We start from the raw sequence: 25629 nt of genomic DNA, 5'->3' as shown, positions 1-25629 counted from the left end.
GTTCACAGCAGCTGTTGTCTTTTCCTAATCAGATCCTTCTCCATTCTGAAATGGAAGGTTTAGAACAATTGGGAACACAAGTAACACACTCAATTCCCAAGACATGGGCACCTTGTGTTCTGGAGAGTGCGCCCGGGGACCACTCGTCCTCATCAAAAGCTTCCCTCTTCCTACAGTGCTGACCCCCAGTTCTCTGCTGTGCTGCGAGCAGGAGGCACACATTCTCTCCCCTGCAAAGTTGTTGGAATGTCCACTCTATTCTCTGGGACTCAGCCCTTGTTGACTGTGACTATTTTTGCCTAAAGATCTGTACATTTAATGACCTTGTGGCTGTTATTTGCGCAGGAGTATTATGTGCTGCTGCTACCTGGCTAGACAATTGGGCAATTGCTTCTTCTTTTGTGTGTTTGGTAAGTCAAAAGTCAGACTTACATCCTTTCCTTTATGAAGCACTGGCTTTGAACTGTATGAGAGCAACAGGTATGGTTCATGTTATGCAGTGACTGAATCTGACATTTTCTTCTTCTTCCTTCTGCCCCCCTCCCCCCGCACCCCCCCCCCTCCCACTTTCCTCATTCAGGGCCAACTAATGCACTGTGGCCAAGAGATCAAACTAATTTATCTTCCGGGAGTGAAATCCAACATCTACTTTCTTTTTGTTGAACAACACAGTGAAATTTTTAAAAATTTTTTTAATGTTTTATTTTATTTTTGAGTGAGAGAGAGTGTGCCCGAGAGGGGAGGGTTAGAGAGAGAGGGATACAGAATCTGCAGCAGGCTCCAGGTCTGAGCTATCAGCACAGAGCCCGATGTGGGGCTTGAACCCATGGACCGCGAGATCATGACCTGAGCCGAAGTTGCATGCCTAACCAACTGAGCCGCTCAGGTGCCCCAACATAGTGAAATATTTTTAAGGGGATGCTGTGTAAAATACATCATTTTAATCCTAACATCATTCTTAGGTATAAATATGTTATGTAATAGCAAGTAAGAGCTTGGCTTTAAAAATAAATCTTTCAACATGCAAATCGAGTTGTCAAATTCTCTTGCCTTTTAGTTAAAATAGTCACTGCTGCCATTTCTGGAAATCTGTGGCTCTGAATTTCTCATAGATCCTACTCTTTAACGTTTGGACAAAACAGTCATCTTGCCTCTATATCCTCGCTCCTCAATCCTAGAATCAAGATGCAGTGCTGGAGAAGGACTTTTTGATACTTAATATTCAGTAATGTTACTGTTCTGTTCCAGAAGTTTATTAGTATTTAAAGCACTGCACTTGAAGTATCTTTACACCCACAGATCATTAAAACATAATGAACTAAGGACCAGGGGACCTCTTAATGATGCTGGTATTGAAGAATAATATTCCCTGTAAGAGCTGAAAGGTTCCTGTCCTTTGCTGACGCTAGCCATTGTGCAAACTTAGGACAAATCCTTGTATGTAGAACTGGTCCCTTACAGACCTCAACTAGGCTGTAGATACTAAATCATTCAAGGACTGGATGTGTGGCCTATCCAAATTTTAATGATTGCTTTATGACAAGACGATGGGAGAAGTGGATAAGAACAACCAGATAAGACCACTTAGTTTTGTTTTGCCTATTTACACCCTGAGTATTCAGAATGCTATTTATCTCTGTCTCTCTCTCTCTGTCTCTCTCTCTCTCTCTCTCTCTCACACACACACACACACACACACACACACACACACACACACACAGAAGTCATGTCAAATGCAGAATGAAAATGAAGAAAGCAGGTCATTTCAATACTTTTTATTTGAGTGTGAAACCATTCATATCTTGCACAACTGTACAGAAAAAACTATTTCCATTTTAGCTGTAGACATGATTATCACACTGAGTGGTGTGATCAAAGATTTTATTTACAGAACAACTGCTGAAACATCCGATGTCATATCTCCATTTATTTCTTACCCATAGGGTAATAGGTCCACCATAATTGCTTGGTGCATTTTATAATACAGAAAGAAAACCTATGTTAATCTCTAACAAACCTCACAAATTGCTACCAATCTGACAGAAAAATGCCTACAAAAAAAGTTTCCGAAAGTACAATACATTTTTATTTCCACACATACACAGTATAGTATAGGCTCAAAGGCACAGCTTTGAAAAAAATTTTTTTCTATCAAAGTGTCGGAAATTATTACGGTCTTATGAAGGAACCACGAAAGTCATTTTCACGCTTGGTGCTTGGTAAGTTAATGTTTGGTCCATCTGGTTTCACAGAGTTAATACAGCAGAGCTGAGTGTGATACTCAATACCATACATCCACATTCTCACAGAATTTTAAAAGCCCCTCTCCTGCCTTTTGCTGACACTAGCCATTGTGCAAACTTAGGACAAATACTTGTATGTAGAAGAACCGGTCCCCTACAAACCTCAATCAACTTAAGGCATACAGAACAGGCCTCTTCCTTCCCTCTAGACAGTGCTTACATTCCAAGACAATGCAGGTACTGTGAGTAACATGAGTGTAATAACAGGGGATCTAGAGTCTTCCAGACACCAGCATTTAGCCCCGGTGTTCCAGGAAGCAGTGACGGCACCACCAGGAAGAAGGGATGCGTAGAACATACCTGAGGGCTGTTCGTTGTATAGTAAGATGACAGATGGCAAGGTGAATGCTCTTGGTAAATTATGTGCCCATCCAAGAACACAAACCAGACTCTGTCTCTAGTATCCATCAAGACTAATGAGCTTTTGTCAACAGGAAAATAAGTAGCTTACAGGGAGTGTTTGCCAACACAAAGCAAAGTCGTGGAACAGAGGGAAAAGGCACAGATTGGCCTGCCCAAAATAGTGCTCTATAGAAACAGTCAAGTCTGGCTTGGCTACAGGAACCCAATCTCACTGACTTTTAGTGAGTCCTGTTTCTGAACTAAAGTTGATTCATCCCACACTGAATCCCAGACTCACATTCATTAGGAAAATGGACACTTAGGAATAGTCCACGAGTTACGATGTGTAGAGATAAAGTCTTCTGGGGGTGGGTTGTTGGGTTTATTATTAATAATTATTATTAATATTAAATATGGATTCCTGTGATAGCAGTCATTTAGCCCATCCTGTGGAGGCCTCTCCGTTGATGTAAGCAAAGCCAGGAAAGTGTTGCATGTGCTCGTACTCAGAATTCCTGCGCGTGGTCAGGGGTGTATACATGTCACTAGAGTTTCCGTACCTTGTGGAATGCACAGACGGGCTTGTGTAGCACGTGTTGGCTGTGGGCACCTCTGGCCATCGGGGGGTGACTGGGGTAGGATGCAGTCTGGGAGTACTGCTCATCAAACAGGGTTCCATCCGGGAAGTGGGGCTATTGAAAGGGTACTTGTTGAGGGGAAAGAAATTCCACAAAGTTAAAATTAGCTTGGAAGTTGCATATACACAATATGGGTCATATTTACAAGTTAAGTTAAATTTCTTAAGATGCTATTAATGGAAGTTGATAGGAAGTAATCAGTGAACTCCTGAAAGATGGAACCTTGGTCTAGGAAGTTAACCAACAGGAAAAAGGCAAAGGACTTCAAATCGAGAGTAGGGCTGGTGTTCCCTCAAGTAGTAATATTGATTTCGTGCTCTTAATGTGGAATATTTGGGGAAGTCAAATCCAAAAGAAGGAACAGCCCCACTGGGAATATGGGGGGGGGGGGAGAGGGAGGGAGGAAGGGGAGAGAGGGAGAGGGGGAGAGAGGGAGGGAGAGGGAGAGGGAGAGGGAGAGGGAGAGAGAGAGAGAGAGAGAGAGAGAGAGAGAGAGAGAAACAAGTAACAGCATGTCCAAATAGATATGGATATATGGATGTATGGTTGTGAATTTTACCATTAGTTATGGAGATGTGCTAGGTCCCACTCCCATCAACCCAAGAGAACAACACTACCAAGTAAACCACAGTGACATTATTAAAAATAGCATTTTACAGTTGAATTCAATTATGAACTGCAGCCTAAAAGCAGGCATTTGAAGAGGAAGCAAGCCAACAGCTTCAAAGGTTATTATTAGTGCCTATCATTTAGAGAACATCTCTCTTTTGGGTTCACATTCACTGAAGTTCTGAAAGATGCACAAGTAGGAAATGATAAATTGTTGGGCTTGGTGTGAATGTGGAGGAAGGAGTCCAGATAAGCCAACGGAGAAGGGATGGGAGGGGTGCTTTTGTATAGGACAGAGGAGGGGAAGCAGTTCTAGAAAGAATTAGGAATAAGAGAAGTGCCTCTGAAGTGCTGCTTCTTCTACATTCTTCTCTGTTTCCAAGACAGCTATGCAAATAAGCCCCTTTTAGTGCAATCACAGGGGAGGAAGGGGAGGAGCTCCGGGCTCCCTTTGAGAGCTCCCGGTTTGCCGGCCAGGCCAGTCGACACAAAGATTTCCTCGCTGGGCTACGTTAGGGCCACCCCAACCAGGACAGGAGCCAGTCAACAAGGATGGCAAGGGCAGCGAGTAGGGGAGAGAGTGTGTGTGAATGTATGAATTCTTCTGCTCCCCATCTGTCTTCCCTGACAGTTGGAGAGTGGAGCCCCGAGGGATTAGGTGGGAGGCTGCCTCCTGTGAGGGAGACAGACAGGCTGAAGCCTAGACAGCTGAGAGAAGGGGTGATGACAACAATGGCTGTTCCCCATAGTCGAGGGGGCCAAAGGGAACCATTCTGCCTTTGACTAGGCGCCCGAAGGAAGCAGGGGAAGGCTGTTAGGCCCAAAGCAGGCAAAGAGAAACAGGTATTCATAGGTCAAGAAAGAGGGCTCCAACTTCTAGTAGCCAGGACTCTCTTACACGGGACGGCATGCCTTACACAGAAACGGCAGCCACTTCACAGTGAAACGAACAGGTAGGAAGGAGGGAGGGAAGCATGCAGGTGGTGTCTGGGAACTCAAGGGAGAAGGTACCCAGGGTGGTTGCCAAGGAGACTGTGGACAGCATACCAAGGCTTTCATATCCCCAAATCCGATCAAAGATGCTTAAGTGCATCCATGTGCCCATTATGGGAATCTACAGAATGCTGTTCGTATGGCAGCCATGGTGAACCCTCAGGCCTGAGACCATCGTAGGATCTGGCCCTGTCCAAGAAAACAAGATCCCAGGTATCAAACAGCTAACATTGAGAAATGTTATTATAAGACAGTCTCTAATGTTTTTCCAAAAGATTGCTCCCCCTCCTGATATACTCTCAAGTAAGCTCCCTGCACACGTCCCCTCACCTCATAGTGCTCTCCCTGGCACAGAGACCTCCTCTCCCATCCTATGGCAGGCCAAGATGGTGCCCCTCTCAGAGACTTTGTCCTACCTGTTCCCTCTGCCTAGAACACTTGTTTCCCACCCCTACCCCCCCACGCTCCTTGCACGCCTGCCTTTTCATCCTTCTTCAGGTCTCCGCTCAAATGTCACCTCCTCAGAGACTTTTCTGGACATCCTATCTCAAAAAGCTAAATGCTCCACCCTCTGCCTCTCCGGTCAGGAGCTCACCATCCTGCTTGTTAGCTGTCAGTTTCCACTGGCTTCTATTCATAAGCTCCTGGCATGGCTGTGTCATGTTCACTACCATATTCCCCGATATCTGGAATGATGCCTGGCATGCCAGTCACTCTCTGGTGACTGAACACCAGGGTGTCACCCCTAGACAGAAGCTTAGCGATCATATAATTCAACCTTGTGAATCTACATGAGAAAACCAGGACTCGTGAGGTGAAGCATCCTCCCTGCCCACAGTCACTGCAGGCTAGCACAAAGGCTGGCATAAAACCCAGTGCTGGGGTAGCATTTTCCCCCACATCGCTCTGGTGCAAACTGGGCATAACCTGCCACGGCGGAATCACACAAGAGAGGAAGACACCCTATTATACTTTAATGTCTTTGTTTCTCTTTCTTTAAGCTCCCTCCTCCCCTACACAGCACAGGGTCTTACAGGCCCTGACCAGGCCTCATCTCGCTGGTGTGGACAGAGCCTCACTTGCCTTGGCCAGTGTAGGTAAAAATGTCACAGTAGGGACTTGGAGCCTCTTTCTCATAGAACCCCAGAGAGTGTGGCTTTTGTGCCTAATCGAGGACCCTAGATGCAGCTGTGCCCAGGGGTTGTGTCACAGACTCAAAAGAGTAATTGCCTGGAAATGAGACTGGCTCAAAATATCCCTAATGGGACAATAAAATCCTGTTACCACAGAATCCAGCATGGAAAAATCTGTCCCGTTAGGTCAGCTAATTGCAAATGAGTCAGTGACTCGTTTTCCCTGTGGTGAAGAGACCATTGAAAGACGTGAGGCTGAAGTGCCCGCTGCCTCAGCCTAGTGATTAACGCCACCAATGAAGCTTCTATTTAGCATGGTGGGAGCAGCTGAGGCTGGCCTGTGGCACCAGCCTCACCTTTCACACTTTACATCCGGTTTCATGCAGGGTGCTTAAGCATGCTGGGCACAAACTCTGGGGTCCAGGGAGCTCTGCGCAGAATAAAGGCGCTTTTTGTTGAGGGCCCATAACAGGAAGTTACCATTTTCTGGGTTAAATCACATGCTGTTGCTACTGATGTTAAACTGGAGATAAGTCCCCAGTTCCCACCCTTCAAAGAGGTGTGTGAGGGGGTACTTGTGGGCACACGTGTGTGTGTGTGTCTGTGTGTGTGCGCGTGCGCATGAGTAGTCAAAGGTTCTGTCAGACGGCCATCTCAGCTGTGATGGACTCTGGGCCTCTCTAGAATCATGAGGAAGTTCTATTTTGAGAAACGACTCCCCACACCAAGGCTGACTCTCCTGCACTTGGAGAGGGGAAGAATAAGCCCTTTGTCCCTGACCCTCACCAAACGGACTGCTACTTGAGCAAGGGGTGAAAGGTGGCCCAGTCAGGAGCGCAAACTGTTTTCCTATGAAAGGCGGCTCTCACACCGCACCAAAGTTCTGCCAGTGGGCCTGCCCCCAGGCAGGCTTCCTCTTAGCCTCTTCTGTAAGAGGATATAGCTCCCCCCAAATATTCGCCGGACAGTTCACATCCATTGAGCTTTTAGGGGTTGGACTGAGTTAATGCACATGAAACTCTTAGAATTCCCACATACAGTAAGTTTTCAAAATGTGTTAGCTATTACTAATATTCTTCTTCTTTGCTTCATAGGATCATGGTCCATTAATAATAGGAAGAGCCTTAGAGACCGACCATCTCGTCCTACCTCTCATTTCACAGATGAGGAAACTGAAGTCAAGAGAGGGGGAAATGATCTGCTTGAGGGCACACAGCAGCTTAGTACCAGAGCAAGGATCCATTCATTCATTCATTTCATTAACAAGTATTTAACTGAGTACCTACTAGCTAGTATAGCAAGAGACATAGATACCATGCAAAACATAACAACTGTGGTGTTATGAAAGATAATAATAATAATAATAAACACAAATAGTGTTGACTATGAGCCAGGCCCTCTTCTAACCTTTATCAACTTACTTAACCCTCACAACCCTAAGAAATATGTACTATAATTCTCCCCATTTTTTAGATAAGGAAATTGAAGCACAGAGCTAATTAGAGGCAAAGCGGGGATTTGAACCCAGGAAGCTTGGCTCTGTAGTCACAGATCTTACACCACTACGGTTGATTGATTTTTGTCCCCTTTGGCTCAAGATGCTATCCCAAAGTGGAACACCCTAAGCAAACTGGCCCTGGGCTGTGCTGGGCCACCAGAGATTCGGTGAGAGTTACATGACTGGCTGGCAAGGTCGGGCCTTGGCCATACAGATGAGGAACAAAGAAAAGCTTTCTAGTCTACTGTACATGGGTTTCTAGCCATCGTCGATGAAATGGCTTTTGAGCTCAGGGACCCAATTCACATTCACGGCTGCTGACAGGGTAGAAGTTGCACAAACGCATGTTGAATGAGGCTCAGAAATCTTTTGTAGCCGCGTATTTGGTCTGGCTTGTTTTCTCTTTTTGGTCGAGCATAAGAAGGGGCACCTGGGAAGGGGCAGCTGAGACCATCCCTTCCTTGTTCACTTAGTTTGATGTGAGCAAGTGTAGCGGCGTTGCAAGAAGGGTGTTTTTCTGAAGTAATTCAAGCCTTACACCTCCTTCACCTGGACTCACTAATGCAGAAATTACTAGAATTCAAGCAGGACTGGAGGTTTACCTTTGTTGTTACCCAAGAGGAAAGCATGTGTTGTGCAAATCAATAGTATAAATAAGAGCACACACATACTCTGTTTCAACAACCAAAGGACTTCAGATTATTTTGAGCTTATAAATGCTGGGGCGCATGGAATCACTGCCCTTCACAGATGTGTTGTATCCGTCTTTTAAGACAGGTATTTATTCGCAGAAGTTAGCTTCAGTTACTCTTGTGCTGATGACCGCTTGGGATTCCTTAACCAATATTCTAGAACTGTGGTTTTCCTTCAATTCAGACTCATCTTTTTCCCCAGTGAGTCTGACACAATGAAGTGTGATATTCACTACTCAGGACTGGAACAGCTTGAACTCTGCTCTGGAAAGCTAAAAAAACGAATTAGCCCTGCAGTGGATTTTTCCCCTCTCTGTTCAACATTAAACCAAAGTACCACAAGAGGAGAGAAAGTGAGTCTAGGGTATGTGATTCTTCTTTTGGGTAACTTGAAACTGACTGAGAACAGTTAGAGTAACTTCTTGAATTTGCGTCCTACCCCCCAAACCATACTGGGTGCAGTGTTCATTGCCCTGGGCTTGGGGTTCAAAGCTGGAGAATTTGCATGGGAGTCTGCTTTGCTACTTACTGGATACATAGGCTGGGGCAAATTACATTATGAAACTGTTTCCTCCTTTTTAAAAACTGGAGGAAAAATGCCTTTTTCCTGAGGTTGCTATGAGAATTGAGTCCGTGTATTTGAAAGTGCCTAAAACAGAGCTTGATGCCTAAATGTTAGTGAAAAACAAAGCAAAGGATTCTTTGTCTTTAGACACCCTACCTTCTCCAGGAGCACTATCCCCCACCCCCATCAACCTGGGTAGAGAGGTGATGTAAATAACTTCTCACCCTGCTGTATAAATGGAGGCCAAGGCATAACCCTTTAAGCATAGAGTGTGAATGCATGGTGGGGTCAGCAGTTGTCAAAAGACCTTGTTGAAAGGCCACTGTGTGTGTGGGGGGGGGGGGGGGCGCTGAAAAGGCTGACTGTCACCTCTTCCTCCATGGACTTTCAATTAGTCCTTGGCCCTTCGATTAAGAATTGCTATCAAATGATAGTGCTCCATTCGGGGACTGTTGTGGCTTCCAGAGCGGAGGCTGCAAGACCTGTCTTTGATCACCAGGGACCACATGGGCCTTTAGGAGACCATGTCTTTAAAAATAGCACCTCAGGGACACCTGGGTAGCTCAGTCAGTTAAACGTCTGACTCTTGATTTTGGCCCAGGTCATGATCTCGTGATTCATGAGATTGAGCCCCACATTGGGCTCTGCACTGACAGCACAGAGCCTGCTTGGGATTCATTCTCTCTCTCTCTCTCTGTCTCTCTGTCTCTCTCTCTCTCTCTCTTCCTCCCTTTCTCTGTCCCTCCCCTGCTCACATACTCTCCCTTTCGAAATAGATAAACATTAAAACAAATAAAAATAAAAATATCACCCCAGAAATTTCATGAGGATGGACAAGGGAGGGAAGAAAGAGGGAACACAATGCCTGTGGCTTGGAACTTCAGCTTGATCTCGCCACTGCTGCTTAGATGACTGTCTCCTACTGGAACGTAAGTTCTCCAAGAGCAGGCCCACCTCTGTCCCCTTCTCCACTATTATCAGAGGCTAGAGTGTGCTTGCCACGCAGTCAGCACCCAAGCATCATTCAAGAGTAAATGAATGAATGAGTGAACGTATGAATGCATGCATGATCTGCTTACACTGCTGTTAGGTGTGACCCAGGCTCTGGCAGCAGCTCTGAGTCATTTTGCAGATCACAGTGAGGAGCACAGACTCTGCTCCCGAGGGAAGCAGTACCTAAGGATCTGGCTTCTCTGTGTGACGCAGTTGGAGACCTGTAATGAATGCCCCAGGTGATGGTTTAGTGGAATCAACTTCTCGGCTTGTTTGGGGATTATACCGGGGCTCCCCTTGGTACTGCAGATGGAAATCAAAACAGACGCTTGTTTGCCCCGAGTGCCATGTATTGTGGATACGCTCTCCTCAGTGCCTTCCCTGAGAGGCCCATCCGTGTGCTGACAGCTGATGCAATCGTGGCCTCCACCCTCTCTCAAGTCCTGCTATCTCTATCCTAGACGTCTGCAAGTACTTTGCAGCAGAGCTCCCTGCCTCCATTGGGCACCTTTCCAGTTTATCCTGAGTGCCCTCCTCAAGCAGAGCTCTCGGCTTACCTCCCGGGCTCCCACCCCACCAGCGGGATGGAGTGAATGTCCTCTGCACTCCTTTGTTTGTGTTGCCTCACTTCCTGTCTCCTCATCTGCTCAAGACACCCTTAGTGAATGCCGACACAGGAGACGAGGCAGAGAGCCATGTGCAAGAGCTGGGACGCACAGGGGTCACACTGCCTGGGTTCAAATACTCAGGCAGGTGACACTCACTTCCTTTCTGCAAGGATTACCGTGACGATGTGTAGAGTGCTCAGCACAGAGCCTGGGGTGTGAGGAGGGTGACCAACAGAGGCGCTGTGCGAGTCTAGAGCAGTGGTATGTCATGAGGTCCTGGAAGAAGGAAGGGTTGGTGTCCTGAACAACAAGCAGAAGGTTGGAGAAGAAAGTCCCAGCCTGAGAGAACAATATCTGCGAATTGCACATGGGTTGGCAAGGCTGGAGCAAATGGTGGTGGGGTGGTTGGCAGGCCACAGAGGCAGGCAGAAGCCAGATGGTTACAAGTCATAGGAGGCATGCCAAGGAATTGAACTTGACTCTGAATGCGATGACATGAAAAGAAGGAGAGTGTTAATGGCCAGTCAAGTTTTTTTTCCAAAAGACTCCTCCAGCTACAGCATAGAGGATGGACCAGAAATGGTGCAAGTTTAGTGATACAGAAACCGATGGGAAGAATTTTGCCACAGTCTAGGTTAGACCTGAGCTAAGGCAAGGACAGTGGGGCATTCAGAGACCTTGGGGATGTAGAATTGAATAGAACTGGTGACCGGCTGCCTTTGAGGCCAGAGCAACAGGAAGTGCCCGAGACAAGTAGAGGACCCAACGCTGACATTATAGGTACAACCACAATTTCCATTCACCACAGGCTGCAGGGAGTTGATACGATTTGTTAGACAAGGGAAGAGCCAAAGGAAATGTGTGGCCTGAGAACAATCTGATAAAGGGCCCATTTTAGGAGGATTCTTCTGGTGAGGTTGTACGTGTGGACTAGACTGGAAAGGAACAGACGTGAGACCCGGGGACTAGTTACAATGACACTGAGGTAATAGTCCTGACAGGACTCGATGAGGGCCAGCACCGGGAGGATGGGAGACAAAAGATCCCATGTGAGGGGGGCTGCCTGAGAAAGGGCAGCAGACATCGCGGCTGACCGGATTCTGGGATTAGAGAGGCCAAAGTGAGGGTGGAACCAAAGGCCACTGGTGTGCACCCACGTGCGTGAGAGAGAGTGGAGATGACTGCTGGCTGAGCACCCACTGTGGGCAGTTGCTGAAGGATGGGGGTGCCCCTTAGGAGAAGACCATCCTCTCCTTGGTGACACCCAGGCTGCACACAGTATCCAGAAGGTACTAATTAACTATGTTAAGTTGACTAGACCGGCCACCGAGCATACCAAGGCCTGGACAAAGAAGCAGGCCGCCCACTCACCTGTGCAGAGCTCCTGTGGTAAGGGGAGTAGTGCAGCGGTCCAGAGATGGCTGTGTCGTGGGGGAGGGCCGGGTACTGGCTCTGCATTGGGGGAGGATGCTGGTTGCCATAGCTCCCATAGTTATAGCTCCCCGTGTACCTAAACCGCAGTGAAAGCACATTGAATATTGTGAGTCACGGAAGGGACAGCAAGTCACTTTGACACCTTTAAAAATCAACCTCATCTTTTCTTTCTCTTTTAGTTCTTCTTTCTCATTTTCCATTTTACTCCTCCTTTTTGGTTCTTACCATCTCCAACCCTGCTGTGGTGAGTTTAAACTCCCAAGTTGATTTTCCTTCTCTCCCTCCCAGCACACCTCCCTTACCACCCAGAGAGCACTTAGGGAATGAAAAGCCAGCTCTGAGCAAAACACAATTAGCGATGGAAACCTCTACTCCTGCTCTGTGGCAAAGCCCGAAGTCAAACAGATAAGAAAGAAGACATTACTTTGGGATTTATGTTTTGTATTGTTCAGGCCTTTGCTTGCCTGTGAGGGGGAAGGATGTCGTGTGTTATGAGGAGCTCTCTCCAGCGGGGAAACACCGCGGCACGGTCAGCCAGCTCTCAAAGACTCCCGTGCTGAGCCTGGCTCCATCACTTTCCAGCTGTAGGAACATGGGCTACCCACAGCCTTCTCACATTTGTAAAAACGCTGCCCCTCGTTATTCTGGGGGTTCACGTACGTGAAGACAATCTATACAACAGAAATTCCTGTAAAACATGGGATATTCTTATCACTGTTCTCAATAACATCTTTACAGCAAAAATGCTGACATAAGACGGCGTGGGTGTCTATTCTGCCATTGCTCTAGAATCAGAAAGCTTCCTGAAACAGTTTTCAAAGTCTATTCTAAATGTGTGGGAAGATACTCTAAGAGAAGTAAACTCTGAGAAAATAACAGCTGCCCTATTCACTGGTCAAGGGCACCTGAACCCAGGCCAACAGCCAGGCCCGTGTCCAGCCTCGGGGTTGTCACCTGGCTGCGTGATGCTGGGCCACTGTGTGGAGGAAACCTGAGAGGGCCTCTTCCTGTGGTCTGCTGGTCAGCACCCACATGGCAGAGTCTTACCTTCTTCAGCATAAGGGCCCTTTTTTTAACGTCATAAGTGGTTTTCAGATTGCTGCACGTTAGACATTTTGAGATTAGTGTCTTTTAATGAAGACAATGCATGATGGCAAGAAGCTACTATGATTCAGGTAACAATTTTAATTTTTTTTTTTTAACGCTTATTTATTTTTGAGACAGAGAGAGACAGAGCATGAATGGGGAGGGTCAGAAAGAGAGAAAGACACAGAATCCGAAACAGGCTCCAGGCTCTGAGCTGTCAGCCCAGAGCCCGACGCGGGGCTCGAACTCATAGAGCGCGAGATCATGACCTGAGCCGAAGTCGGACGCGCAACCGACTGAGCCACCCAGGCGCCCCCATGTAACACTTTTAAATGGATTTGCAGTTTATTCTTCACAGCAACACCACCACCTCCAGGGACCTTCAGCCCTCGGGTGGGGAAGTCCTCCTCTAATCCAGTCCTAGGAGACCTGGACCCCGCCATGAAACTTTCCCACCCGGGGGAACTGCTGGAAGGGAGTTCTCTGCTGAGGCTCTAAAGCAGAAAAGAAGGAAGAACACAGGCTCTCGAGTCAGACAGATGCTCAGCCTGGGCCCTGCATTTACCAGCTGTGTGACCCTATGCAACAGAACTTGAACAAGTCTCAGTTTCCTCATCTGTAAAATGGGCTCCCTAATGCCCACCTCTCTGGCCTTGTGGGGACCGCAAGAGACGGTTCTCTGCAGTACCCTACAGTGCCGAGCGCACTGCCATCTTTGCGACGGGCACCATTCTTCCTGCCCTTTGAGAAAACAGCTGCAAGTGAACCCTGCTGTTTAAAACCAAATGTAAAAGTATGGTGGCATGCATTCCAGGAAGGTCACCTACCCGTGCTCCTCTCTGTGCGGATAAACTGGTATCCGGTGTGTGACGGAGGAAGAAGGCACATGAGTACTCCTCATGCAGGGCAGCTGCTGGGAGTTTTCAGCTGGGGACCCTGCTGCCGTTGTCACCGTATAGGTCAGAGACCACGTGTATGACTGCATTGCTCCTGCAGAGACAAATTAAGATGCATAAATCACTAACACAGTTCTTCCATGCCCCATTCTTACAACACTTTAGTGGCCTCCCACGCTCTTTAAGCTGAATGTCAAAATCTTTACAAAGCGTGTGTCTCAGTCCTTGCTGACCTCACAAGAAGCATCCCCCACCTCTGTCTTTGTTCTCTGATCCAGACACAAGATCTTTCTTTCATTTTTTTTCCAGAGAACCACGATTCCCAGCACCCCGGGGCCTTTGCACATGCTGTTACTGCTGTCTGAAACCTCATTCTTCCCTTAGTACCCCCCGTGTCTTAATCCCAGACTAAGTCAGATCCCCTACTGCACTATAGTCCTTCATGGTGCCTACCACAGTTTGTAATCTTACACCCATTAATGAATGTGATTGATTTAATGCCATCCTCCCTCCTCCAGACTAGAAGCCCTATGAGGGTAGGTGCCTTGTCTGCTTTGTCCACTATTGGATTCCCAGTGCTTACTAGTGCAGAGCCTGGTGACCAAAAGTTTTTCAATAAAAACTTTAAAAGGAAGAAAAGGGAAAGGAAAGGTAGAAAGAGAAAGAGGGAGGGAAGGAGAGAGGACAAAAGCTCAGGGAGGCACAGCCGAGTAACTTCTCAACGCTCAACTAAACAGGTGCCGGGGAGCCAACAAACCACTCTAAGCAGCCCTAAGTAGATTACTGGGCTCTGCCTACCCAGGTCTTTTTGAAGATTATTAGACAGTGACCTGAGCGGTGACCTATTCCATACATATTGCTAATTCCATTAATTTACTTTTTAATTGGATACCTTGAAAATGCTGGGGATTGGGAAGAGAAACTGACAAAATGCAAAACCCTCAAGATGCTTAAGAATTTTATGAGATGGTTAGAATATAAAGATGGTAATTTAAGAAATCACTAAGTGATATACTCATTGATTTCTGATAACTTTGAGAATGTTGATATAGTGGAAATAATTAAGCCTATTTTAGGAGGTGGAGGGAAGACCATTCAACACCCCGTTGCAGACGCAGGAAAACTGAAGAATTGGTTAAGGGAAACCATTCTTAACTGAAGTAAAACATGGTGCTCCGTTTCTGTGTTTTCTGCAGCAGATCTTTTCTATCTCAGCATTCCTGGGGGAAGATAGAAGAGCGGTTCTTGTTAAAAACTGCAGTCCCTTCCATCCCAATGACTTTGCAGATGGCACGTGAGTAGCTGCACCGGCATGGAGCAGGTGGAAGAAAGAGTTGGTGGACCAGCACTATGCCAATTACATGGCAGACATTCAGTGAGCGATGCTCTGAAAGGTGTGTGAAAATGCAATCCTACTTTGAACACAGCTGTTTATTATTAAAAGAACTCTGTATTGAACTCTTTCGTAAATTGGGAGAATCCTTTGGAATGCAAGTAATGCCCTTTTTTTTTTAACGAAGTGACAAAGGTTCATTCCAAGAACATGAAAAAGGGACACTACTTATTGAGCATTTAATAAAGCCCAGGCACTGTGCTTAGTGCTTTACCGATAACCTTGAGATAAAGATCGTGCCTACTTCACAGGTGAGGAAACTGAAGGTTAAATCTGAAAGAACTTAAGGGAGTGCATAAGAATACAGAAGATTCAAGAAGATAATGTGAATGGGGGAGTCAAGGAAGAAATTAAAATTGGAGCAAAAAGTGCAACAAGGAGCGAGGCTAAACATGCATACTCTTCCCAGAGGCGGGCCTTAGACTTGGCGCAGAGACTTTCCAGGAGACGATGCCACAAGGGAAACCTGACAGGTCAGGAGCCATAAGATAGTAGACAAACTGCTCAGGAGTAAACTGTCCTTGGAATTATGATCAAACAAGACTTTCTTTCAGATGCCCCCATAAAAGGCAACTGTGAACTGCTTAACAGTGTCCTCAGCAACACCCTTACAGTGGGCTCCAATCTTGATTCTCAGGACCCTTCCTTATGTCAACACTTCAGGCTAGTGGCATCTCACTCAAGTCCAGTTCAGAGGAATTTCAAATGTTAACTTGCACGAGGTCCCAGTGGGTGGGGCCGGTGGGGCTCTGAACTCCGGGGCTCTGCCCCATGCTTTTATTCTCTCTACCATATTGCTGCTTCACTCTGGCTCCGAGTCCTGCTGAGCCTCTTATACTTTAGGAGGCTTTCTCTCATCAACTGCAAAGCAAGCATGAGAATACGTATCTTGCAGAAGTGTTTTGAGGGTTAAGTGAGATGAGTCTGGGGCGTGGGAGGCTCTTAACGGTATTCATGCACTCCTCACCGTGAATTCAGGTATTCTTATATGAGACTTTCTTAGAGCAAACATTTCTATATGTCCCATTTCAGATGCCAGGGAAGAAAGACAAGTTTCTTGGGTCAGATTCTGTCACCAGGGATGAAAGGCTTGAATAGCCACAGAAATTCAGCTAATTACAGCAAACTTCTAAGTGTGTTTCTCCATAAAATCATAGGTGTTCTTATTCATCAGTATGGCTAAAAGTACCCCTTTTCCTGGTTTGCACATGTACATCATATACAAAAAGATAATGACTTCAGCAGGCTGTGAGGCATCATTTATGGTAACTGCAAGGAGACTGGAAAGAAAAAATTCCAAAATGATCATGCCCCAGATGATTGGATTATGCATGACTGCACTCCTCTATATTTTGCACTTCATATGAAGTTATATTACTGTTATAATTTTTTAAAGTACCCTTTCTATTAAAACAGGTTATCTCTAGGTGGTGGGGTTGAGGAGGGCTTTAAAGCATTTCTTCACTTTGCTTATCTGTATTTTTCTATAACGAATGTGTATTGTCTCCATGAAAAGAAAAACATTATTAAAATATATTAAACAAGCTTGATAATTGGAGATGGAATTGGAGGGAGGTGGGAAGTATGGAGAACAATGAACCAGCCACAGCAAGCAAGTAATTAACCCTTCAAGCCCCTGGGACCTCAGGAGAGCACCGCAAGGTCAGTGGGTATTTAAAGGAGGCAGCTCAGGAAGCCAAATGATTTTCTCTTTTTCCCCAAGCAGTAGGAAGACAGAGTGATAATAGCCATCACCTGAGAGAATGGAGTAGAAGTTACTTTTGTATGAGCTCCTGGAGCACAGCAACTGTTCCTTAGTCATCTCTGTATCCCCAACAGAGGGTCTGCCAAAAAGTAGGTGTTCAGTAAATTTTTGTTTCATTGAATTTGTTGTTGGAGGACTAAAGGCTGCTAGAAATAGACGTTATCAAACAAAAAGCTAGTGGAACTCTTGGAAAAATGGGCTCCCGTGGTCTGGGAAACAAAACCCCTAAATGGCCGTGTGCCAGCAATCTAACAGACCCACTCAGGCAGGCTTAAGCAGATTAACACCTACTGGCTTGGGTGAGAAACCCTTTTTGCCTGGGGACCAGAAAAGAACACCCCTTGCATTCCCTTTCCTATCAGTGGGACCTCCAGTGAGAATTGCTGCTGCTGCTGCTGCTGCTTTTTTAAGGAAACTAATAAAAGGAAATGTGTGCAGTTCACAGTTTTGCTTAATTTTTAAGACAACGCTAATGCTTTTTATTTATTGGTAAAACAATAACCTTCCCTAGTTGCCTAATTCCCCTTTCTCTTTTTCTCCATGACCTGTATGCCCACTCTTATTTCAAAGTCTGAGAATAGTGGAGAAAGCCCCCTGATCTCTAAGAATACAATAAAGATCCCCAAAGATCTGAGAATCCTATAAAGGTAAGTGTTGTCTGTGTTCTAGTCTTAAAACTGCAGAAGAACATTTTCTTTCCTTTCCATCCCCAACAAAATGTTTTTCATTCCTGAGTTTTTGTTGTTGTTGTTTTCTTGGAGGGGGTTTTCAACTCAGGACAGGAAGGGTGCTTGAAACATAACAGGCAGTCAGTAATGACTTGTTGAATAAATGAAAGAATGAATGATAAACCATCCAGCATAAACCAGACCTCATGCTATTTTCTTTTTATACACTGACTCACTGAATCTTCACAATAACCTCTTGAGGTGGGAGGTATTACCTCTTTCTTTCAGGTGAGAAAACTGAGGCCTAAGACTTGCTCAGGCGAGTGGCAGAGTTGGGATTTGAACCCAGATGTGCCCAACTCCAGAGCTTTCCAAAAACAACAGTCGCCTCTCACACTTGAACGTGCATTTGAATCATAGGAGATCTTGTTAAAATGCAGATTCTGATTCAGTAGGTTGGGAGCTGAGCCAGCAATTCTGCATTTATAACAAATTTCTAAACGATGATAATGCTGTTGGTCTGTGGACCACACTTTGAGCAGCAAGGGTCTATAAACCACCCACTGCCTCCGGTCACGCATGCTCCATGTTGAGGGCCATTAAAGATCAGAAGTTGTAAGGTTCTAGTACAGACTTGTGAAAATTCAGGCTACTTTCCAGTCTACCTGGCCCTACCCTTCCTTCAGATCTTGGACTAAACCACTTGATCCTTTTCTCCACTAGGATTCTATGAACCATCACAGATGTTCAGGTTTTGATCTAACCTAAGCCTTTTGGTAGTACCTTCCTGAGAAATACGCTCCTTTAAGTATGTCTGGATTCTGGAACTGCCTATACAGTAGCCACTAGATGTAGATGGCTATTTAAATTTAAATTAATTAAAACAAGGGGCCCCTGGGTGGTTCAGTTGGTTAAGCTCTTCGTCTCAGAGCATGATCTCGTGGTTTGTGGGTTCGAACCCCTGCATCGGGCTCTGTGCTGACAGCTCAGAGCCTGGAGCCTACTTCAGATTCTGTGTCTCCCTCTCTCTCAGCCCCTCCCCTGCTCACTCTCGCTCTCGCTCTCTCTCTCTCAAAAATAAATAAACATTAAAAAAATTAAAACAAAATACAATTAAAAATTCAGTTCCTTCATTGCACTAGCTACATTGCAAGGGCTCAGTAGCCCCATGTGGTTAGTGTCTACTATTTTGAATAGCTCAGATTAAAAAAAAACAAAGTTGCCATCATCACAGAAAAGTCTACTTGAACCGTGGGCTATCCCATTGGCTACCATCCATCCCTAAGGCAGTAGTGCTTAAGGACAATACTTGCTGGAGCTGAAAACCTCATCTGTTTGTGTTACACTTTATCAGTAGCTCCATGACCAGGAGCAGCAAATGGATCCGTTCCCAGAGACAGACGGGGATTCAAGATCTGGCTGCCACCTACCTCTGCAACTGCCCCCACTGCCACTCTCCCCTTATGTGTGTCCGTTAGTCAGTCCTCACTACGCCAGGCTCTTCTCCGCCTTAGGCATGTGCACGTGCTGTTCCCCACTACCTGAAATGTTCTTTTCCTCTCCCCAAACTTTATGCGCTGACTCTTTCTCATACTCCAGGTCTTGGATAAATGTCACCTCCTCAGGTGGGCCTTCTCTGACCATTTCGCAGCACACTATTATTCTCTTTATGACCACCTGAAATGGTTTATTTAGCTGGTTGTTTACTTCTGTATCGACTCTCCTACCCACCAGAATATAAGTATTCAGGGGCAGTGACAATGCCTGTTCTTTTCACTTCTGTACCCCCAGGACATGCCCCAGATTAGACACGGAATACATGGAGCGGACCAAAGAATGAATGAGCAAATCCAAAGGCCCCCAACACCAAGCCGTGACCTTGATGATGCGAGGTCAAGAAGAGATTAAGCAATCTATTTTCAATCCCAGCTTATATTTCCTAATTCCACTCCTTTACAGAAAAGGAAGCAGCAGGGATGGAGGAGGAGGTTCTGTAAATGAGTCATCGTGGGCTCTGGGGCAGGGCTGCTGTGTCCACCCTGTCCCACTCATTTTAGCTGCCCTCAGAATAACTGAGCTTTTGTTATTTGGAAAGAGCAGGGGCCAGTTATCTTTGTTACATCCTCAAGTGATGTAGAGAAAATGCAGCTGGGCAGGCCAGATGTTCTACAGTTAGGGCCATTTATAAGGAATTTGCCTTTATTTCTTTAGGCATCCTAGCATCTCAATGATTTAATTTGCTGGTTTTGTGTTGCAGGGAACCCATGGTGGGAAGGTGAAAACATGAGTTTAATAGTTAACTTTTATTGTCATTGCTAAAGGAGGGAATACTTCAAATGACATCATAAACCAGGTCTTAGAGCCCTTCCGAGGCCTCACCAGGACAGAGCGGGAGCTTTACAGTTTGCATTAAATGACAGTAAAGAATTGCAGCCCAATGTCATGGTAAGTGGGCCCGTCAGTTTGGCACCACCTGCCACGCTCCTAAAGAGGAAAAGAGGCACTTTACCTGAATGGAAATTAAAGTTTCTGAACTTTGCTGGGCCAGGAGTGAGGGGGCAAGCTCACAAAGTTAGGGAAGAAAATGGATAAATGGGCTAGATTTTACCTTGTGGAAATCTGTTGAAATGGAATCCTTTGCTAGTCTTGTTTCATGGCCTTGCCGTAGACTTGAACATGCCCAGTCAAAATCAGCCACGTATCACAGTGTTTAGGTGCCTGACATTCCTTTCCTTTCACTTTCTTCCACTCCACCGCCCCCCCCCCCCGGCTTTTAAAAACAATTAATGAAAACAGTCCTAAGAAAACATACTTAGAAACACATGTAAGTATGGACACAGAACAAGATAGATGAGCAGAGTGGCTGTTTCCCTAGTGAGTCATAACTCACTATCTATAATATACCACTTTGTATCCACGAGTCCTTGTACCAAAGAATGCCAAAAGATTATGTGCAATGAATTAATTTTCTCTTTGTGCTCACCAAGCAGACATAATACTGTTCTCTTTTTCATAGCTGAAAAATGGGGAAGTGTCCATCAAAAGTGAGACACTGATAATGTGGAAGGGCTGCAGACAACTGATTGGCCTTGACTCTAAATCAAACTTGATGATATGTACATCATCTGAGCAATGATATTCAGAGTATGCTAGAGACCCAACAAAATTAAGTCACATAAAATTTCATTTAACGTGTTAATGAACTGTTTTAGCCAGGAGTTGTTTTGTTTTGTTTAATATTCCCCACTTCTTCTTTATTTTTGCTTCCTGATTTCCTTTTTAAAAATTGTTTTAAAAAAAATTGTTAACCACTTCAGATACTATTTGGAAAGTAATGGTATATAAATCAACCAGTAATTTAAAGATGGAAATAAAATGGGACACCTGGGTGGCTCAGTCAGTTAAGCTTCCAACTTTGGCTCAGGTCACGATCTCACAGTTCCCTGAGTTCGAGCCCTGCATAGGGGGCTCTGTGCTGACAGTTCGGAGCCTGGAGCCAGCTTCAGATTCTGTGTCTCCCTCTCTTTCTGCCCCACCCCCATTTGCGCTCTATCTCTGTCTCTCAAAAATGAATAAATGTTAAAAATAAGTAAATAAATAAAAATGAAAATAAAAACTAACTGGGCATAAAGACCATATGTTAACTTAAAAAAAAAGAAACATGACAAATGCATTTTATAAGATACACAATTGTTTTCGAATTTACAGTATTGGTCAATGAAATATTTGCACAAATCCTCAAATTTAAGAAACCTCCTATATTTCTTAATACCTAGATGTATATCATGGCTAAATGTGCTTTATAATGCAATGTCTATAAAACCATACATGTTGTTAGGAAATTATGTTTATGTCTCCTTCAAGACTATGACCCACATGCATGCCAAGATCCAGTCTAATTTCACAAGGGAGTATTTCAAAAGTGGTACTTGAGAAAAATATTACACATAGTTTTATCTAGGATGACATTTTTAATGCCCCCTGGAGATATCTGAGAACAAAGCAGGAATGTGCCAAAATCTTCAAAGGTTACGATCATCTGAAAAGAACCTGTTTTACATTTGTATTTCTAAGAAGCTACTTTTATGACTCGTGAACACATTGCGCAGAAATCTCTGAACACATTTATGGTATTCCTGTGGCTTTGACTATCACACCTGCCACACCTTGGGGCCTCCAAAGTGCTGTGAAAAAAGCCAGGCAGACTCACTAGCTGGATGAGAATTATGAAGAGATCCTAGAAATCTTGCCTTCACACCTTCCCTATCCCCTTATTCCCTTAGAGTCTCCTCGCTGGATATGCTGCTGCACTGCAGGAAAGCTCCCCCTTGAACCCTTTCTGCTTCACAATGCAGAACTGCTTCATTTGCATAATTTCCCTGTTTATTTTAGAAGTAAGGATGTTATCACTAACTGGCTCACGTGGGTGCTTCCCAGAAGGGTAAGGGGTGGGGGGTGAGGGCGGGCAGGATTGTTCAGATGACCGGCTGTTCTTACTGGCCTGTTCTCACTGCCCTGGTTTCTTCCTGAGGCAGGAGACTGGGGGTTGCTGCCCCATATTCCGGCCTTGGATGGACCCCTGAGCAGCTGAGCAGCTGGAGAGCTGTGGACAGTGCTCAAGTTCTCTTCCCTTTTCATTTTCAGGGACTAAGGCTGTTCTTTTCTCCGTGGCTCTTCTTCTCAAGCCTCCTAAGCAGGAACTACAATGACCCAGTACAGAGAGAAAAGGGGAGGGACGAGGGAGGGGGTGTTCTTCCCCCTCAAAGTGGACACAAAACATGATTCAGGTGCATCCATGTAAACAAATGTGATGCCAAAATCTAAATTTCCACAAAAGAGGAGGCCTTTTTCCAGCTGCGTACCCAAAGTGAAATCAAAGCTCCGTCTAGGGCCAGTTACTGACAACCCTACTTTTAAATACTCTGAAGAATCCAGTCTCCTTAACAGTCCCTGACAAAGGACCACTGCGTCTGTCGGCAAGTTTCTGCCCCTGGCAAAGTACAGAAGAGGAAAGGCCTTATAGGCTCTTAAGTACCTGCTCATTTCCTCTCTGAGTAGTGCTAGTTCTGGAGAGAAAGGAAACTTGAGGGAAGGAATTAACCAAAGATTCTTAGCATACGTACTTTATGTTCTCTGAAACTGACATGCTGTCTCCTGCCTCCAGGCCTTTGTACCGCTTACTTCCTCGGCCAGACTACCTTCTCTCGCATTATTCAGCCTTCCCAGACCCTGCAGGTATCAACCATGGCCTCCTTTTGTGCTCCTCTACCCTCTTCTCCCAACTTAGCCCAACTCTGCACTCATCACATTGTTTGTGACTGCCAGCTTGCCCATCAGAACCCTAACCTCTAAATCATAAACTGCCAGGGGATGGGAACCTGAAGTGTTTGGTACACAGAAGTCACTCGAGAAATATTTATTGGATAAATGGATAGATAAATGGATGGACGTGTGAGTGAATGAATGGATAAAAGACAACATCCTAAATAGGGTAATCTCACCCTGTTTATTTGGTCTTCAAAAATATCCAATTTCAGTCCCCAGTCTATTCTGAAAATTATTCTAAGTAGAACTAGGATATAAGTAGGACCATGCTGTGAGCGTCTGGAGGAAGACTTTTTTTTTTTTTTTTTTGAAAAAGAGAGCGCACGCGGGAGAGGGGCAGAGGGAGAGAGAATCTGAAGCAGGCTCCACACGCTCACTGTGGAGCTGGACACAGGGCTTGATCCCACAACCCTGGGATCATGACCTGAGCTAAAATCAAGAGTCAGGTGCTCAACTGCCTGAGCCACCCACTCAGGCGCCCCTGGAGGAAGATTCTAACCTAGAGGGTGAGGGCAATGAAGATGAGTAGGATTTCATCAGGTGGAGGTGGAAGGAGGAGACCCCAGAGGCGGAGCAGTGTGAGATACGATCTGGAGAATGAGAGTCCCCTCGGTCTTGGGAAATGAGCCTAGTGGGCAGCAAGAAAGCGGACAGACCAGATTGGAGCTGGGTAACCAGTTTGAGAGTCGCTGGATGTCCGAGACGTGGGGAAGGCCTGAACAGATAGCAGTGGTGCCATGGGAAGGAATGGGCCCATCAAGATTTGGATTAGAACGACTGGCTTGGGAGGCATGGTAGAGAACACTGTCTCCCCAAATCTATTCGCCCCCTTCCCTATCTGGGGACGTGCTACCCTACACCTCCCAGCCTCTCTATGCAGTTACATGAGGCCATGGACTAAGCCCTCACTGGTGAAATGGAACTGGAAGTGACATGTGCTACTTCAGGGCAGGGCCTTTGAGGGACTGGGCTTTCCTCTCTATACCCACCTTCTACTTCTCTCAGCTGGTTGCAGACTTGGCAAAGCCCAGGGCAGTGGTCCTGAAGCTAGTGTGCATCAGAATCAATGGGAGGCTTGTTGAGCAAATCTCTGGGCCTTGCCACTAGAGTTTCTGATTCAGTAGGTCTGTGATGGGACCTGATGATGAGCATTCCTAACAGGTTCCCAGGGGGTGCAGATACTGCTGGTCCATGGACCACACTTTGAGAACCAATGCCCTGGAGTATGGTGCAACCTCATATGGAAAGAGCAAGTGTTTCCAAATGGTTGCATTGAAGAGAGCCTCCTCTCAGACCTAAGCACCCTGCCAGGGCTGTCTGCGAGCACAGAATAGATTTCTCTTGTGTCAACTCCATACGTTTTGGATCTATTGTTAACAGTAGCTTAGCCTATTCTTTTTTTTTTTTTTTTAACGTTTATTTATTTTTGAGACAGAGAGAGACAGAGCATGAATGGGGGAGGGGCAGAGAGAGAGGGAGACACAGAACCGGAAGCAGGCTCCAGGCTCTGAGCCATCAGCCCAGAGCCCGACGCGGGGCTCGAACTCACGGACTGCAAGATCGTGACCTGAGCTGAAGTCGGATGCTTAACCGACTGAGCCACCCAGGCGCCCCTAGCCTATTCTAACTAATACAGGAGCCGAGGGAGAGGAAAGATGAAGTTGACTCCCACATTTGGAGTTGGGTAATTGGGAGAATAGTTTAAGCAGGTTTGGAAAAAAGGTAATGAATTAATGATCACTGTCTCATGAGCCCTCTGCTCCACAAACACTGGTCTGTTCAGCTGGCCCAACCCCACCAAGGCCCATATAGGAAAAGGTTGTTTCTGCCTTTGGTTCCTCTCCTATGCATTCTTCCTCATCTTTTAAGGCTGCCTTTGAGTCTCCCCTCTCCTGCAGGCTTCTTTCCTGCCTGCCAGAGTTCAGGTGGGAAGGAAGGAGATTGCTTCCCCTCTGATCCCCTATAGCATTCAGCGGTAGCCCTCATCTTAATCAATGGGACCCCTTCCATCTGATAGCACCTCACTATGAGCAAAGCACTTGGCCTTTCTTACGTCATCTCATGCCCACAGCAACCATGTGAGTTGCTCTAGAGGTGTGTGCGCACACACATACACGCACACTGTCATCACAGATTAGCTAACGCTTACTGAATATTCTGTATACACTTCACCATTTTCACAAGTCTTATGAGTAAGGACATTTGTTGAATGGCTGAGTGACTGTGGTGCCCAGAACAAGGAACTGACGCTTTCTCACCCTTTACTTTTCCTTCACAACCTTGAGGCGTTATTGTGAGATAATTACGTGAAGTGATAATGGACATCGGCAACTAGCTATTATTATCCTTGTATTACCTCTTCTTTTTCATTTCTAAACCATACCTTGGCATTCAAGATCCGCCAGGATGTGACTGCAATTTGTGGTGTCTAGCCTCATAAGACCCTTCATGGACCTCCTACATTTTAATTTTAGCCCAAGTTTCACGTGGCCTGAGAAGGCCCCACATGTCCCTACCCCTATGCATCTGTTCATACTGTCCTCTTCCCAGAAGTCCCTTCTGCTCCACCTTCCTCAGTTAAAATGAAGTTCCAGCTCAGACCCATTCCTTTGTGAGGTCTTCTTGGTGCCTCCAACCAGAGGGAGTCTCCCCTTGCTTGGAGACCCCACAGTATTAGTCTTACCTTGC

The 25629-nt window shown here is 45.8% G+C and overlaps 1 protein-coding gene across 6 annotated transcripts in view; it reads right to left on the bottom strand.

Moving 5' to 3' along the window:
* Positions 1-1760: 1760 nt before the first annotated feature.
* RFX4 (regulatory factor X4) overlaps positions 1761-25629 on the bottom strand; it is a 143459-nt gene continuing 119590 nt past the window's right edge. For 5 of the 6 annotated variants that reach the window (XM_042993088.1, XM_042993089.1, XM_042993090.1 and 2 more), the window contains 3 exons: positions 13722-13884; positions 11746-11884; positions 1761-3351 (listed from right to left, as the gene is read on the bottom strand). In XM_042993088.1, the coding sequence (XP_042849022.1) occupies positions 3079-3351; positions 11746-11884; positions 13722-13884 (575 nt within the window). In that variant the 3' untranslated portion in view covers positions 1761-3078. Of the gene's footprint in view, positions 3352-8227; positions 8481-11745; positions 11885-13721; positions 13885-25629 lie in introns of those variants that run through there. The other variant, XM_042993091.1, reaches the window with a different exon arrangement.

The sequence above is a fragment of the Panthera tigris genome, chromosome B4 (genome assembly GCF_018350195.1).
Source record: "Panthera tigris isolate Pti1 chromosome B4, P.tigris_Pti1_mat1.1, whole genome shotgun sequence".
Taxonomy (NCBI): Eukaryota; Metazoa; Chordata; class Mammalia; order Carnivora; family Felidae; genus Panthera; species Panthera tigris.
Note: the sequence above shows the minus strand (reverse complement) of the source record. Positions and strands in the feature narration are given on the sequence as shown.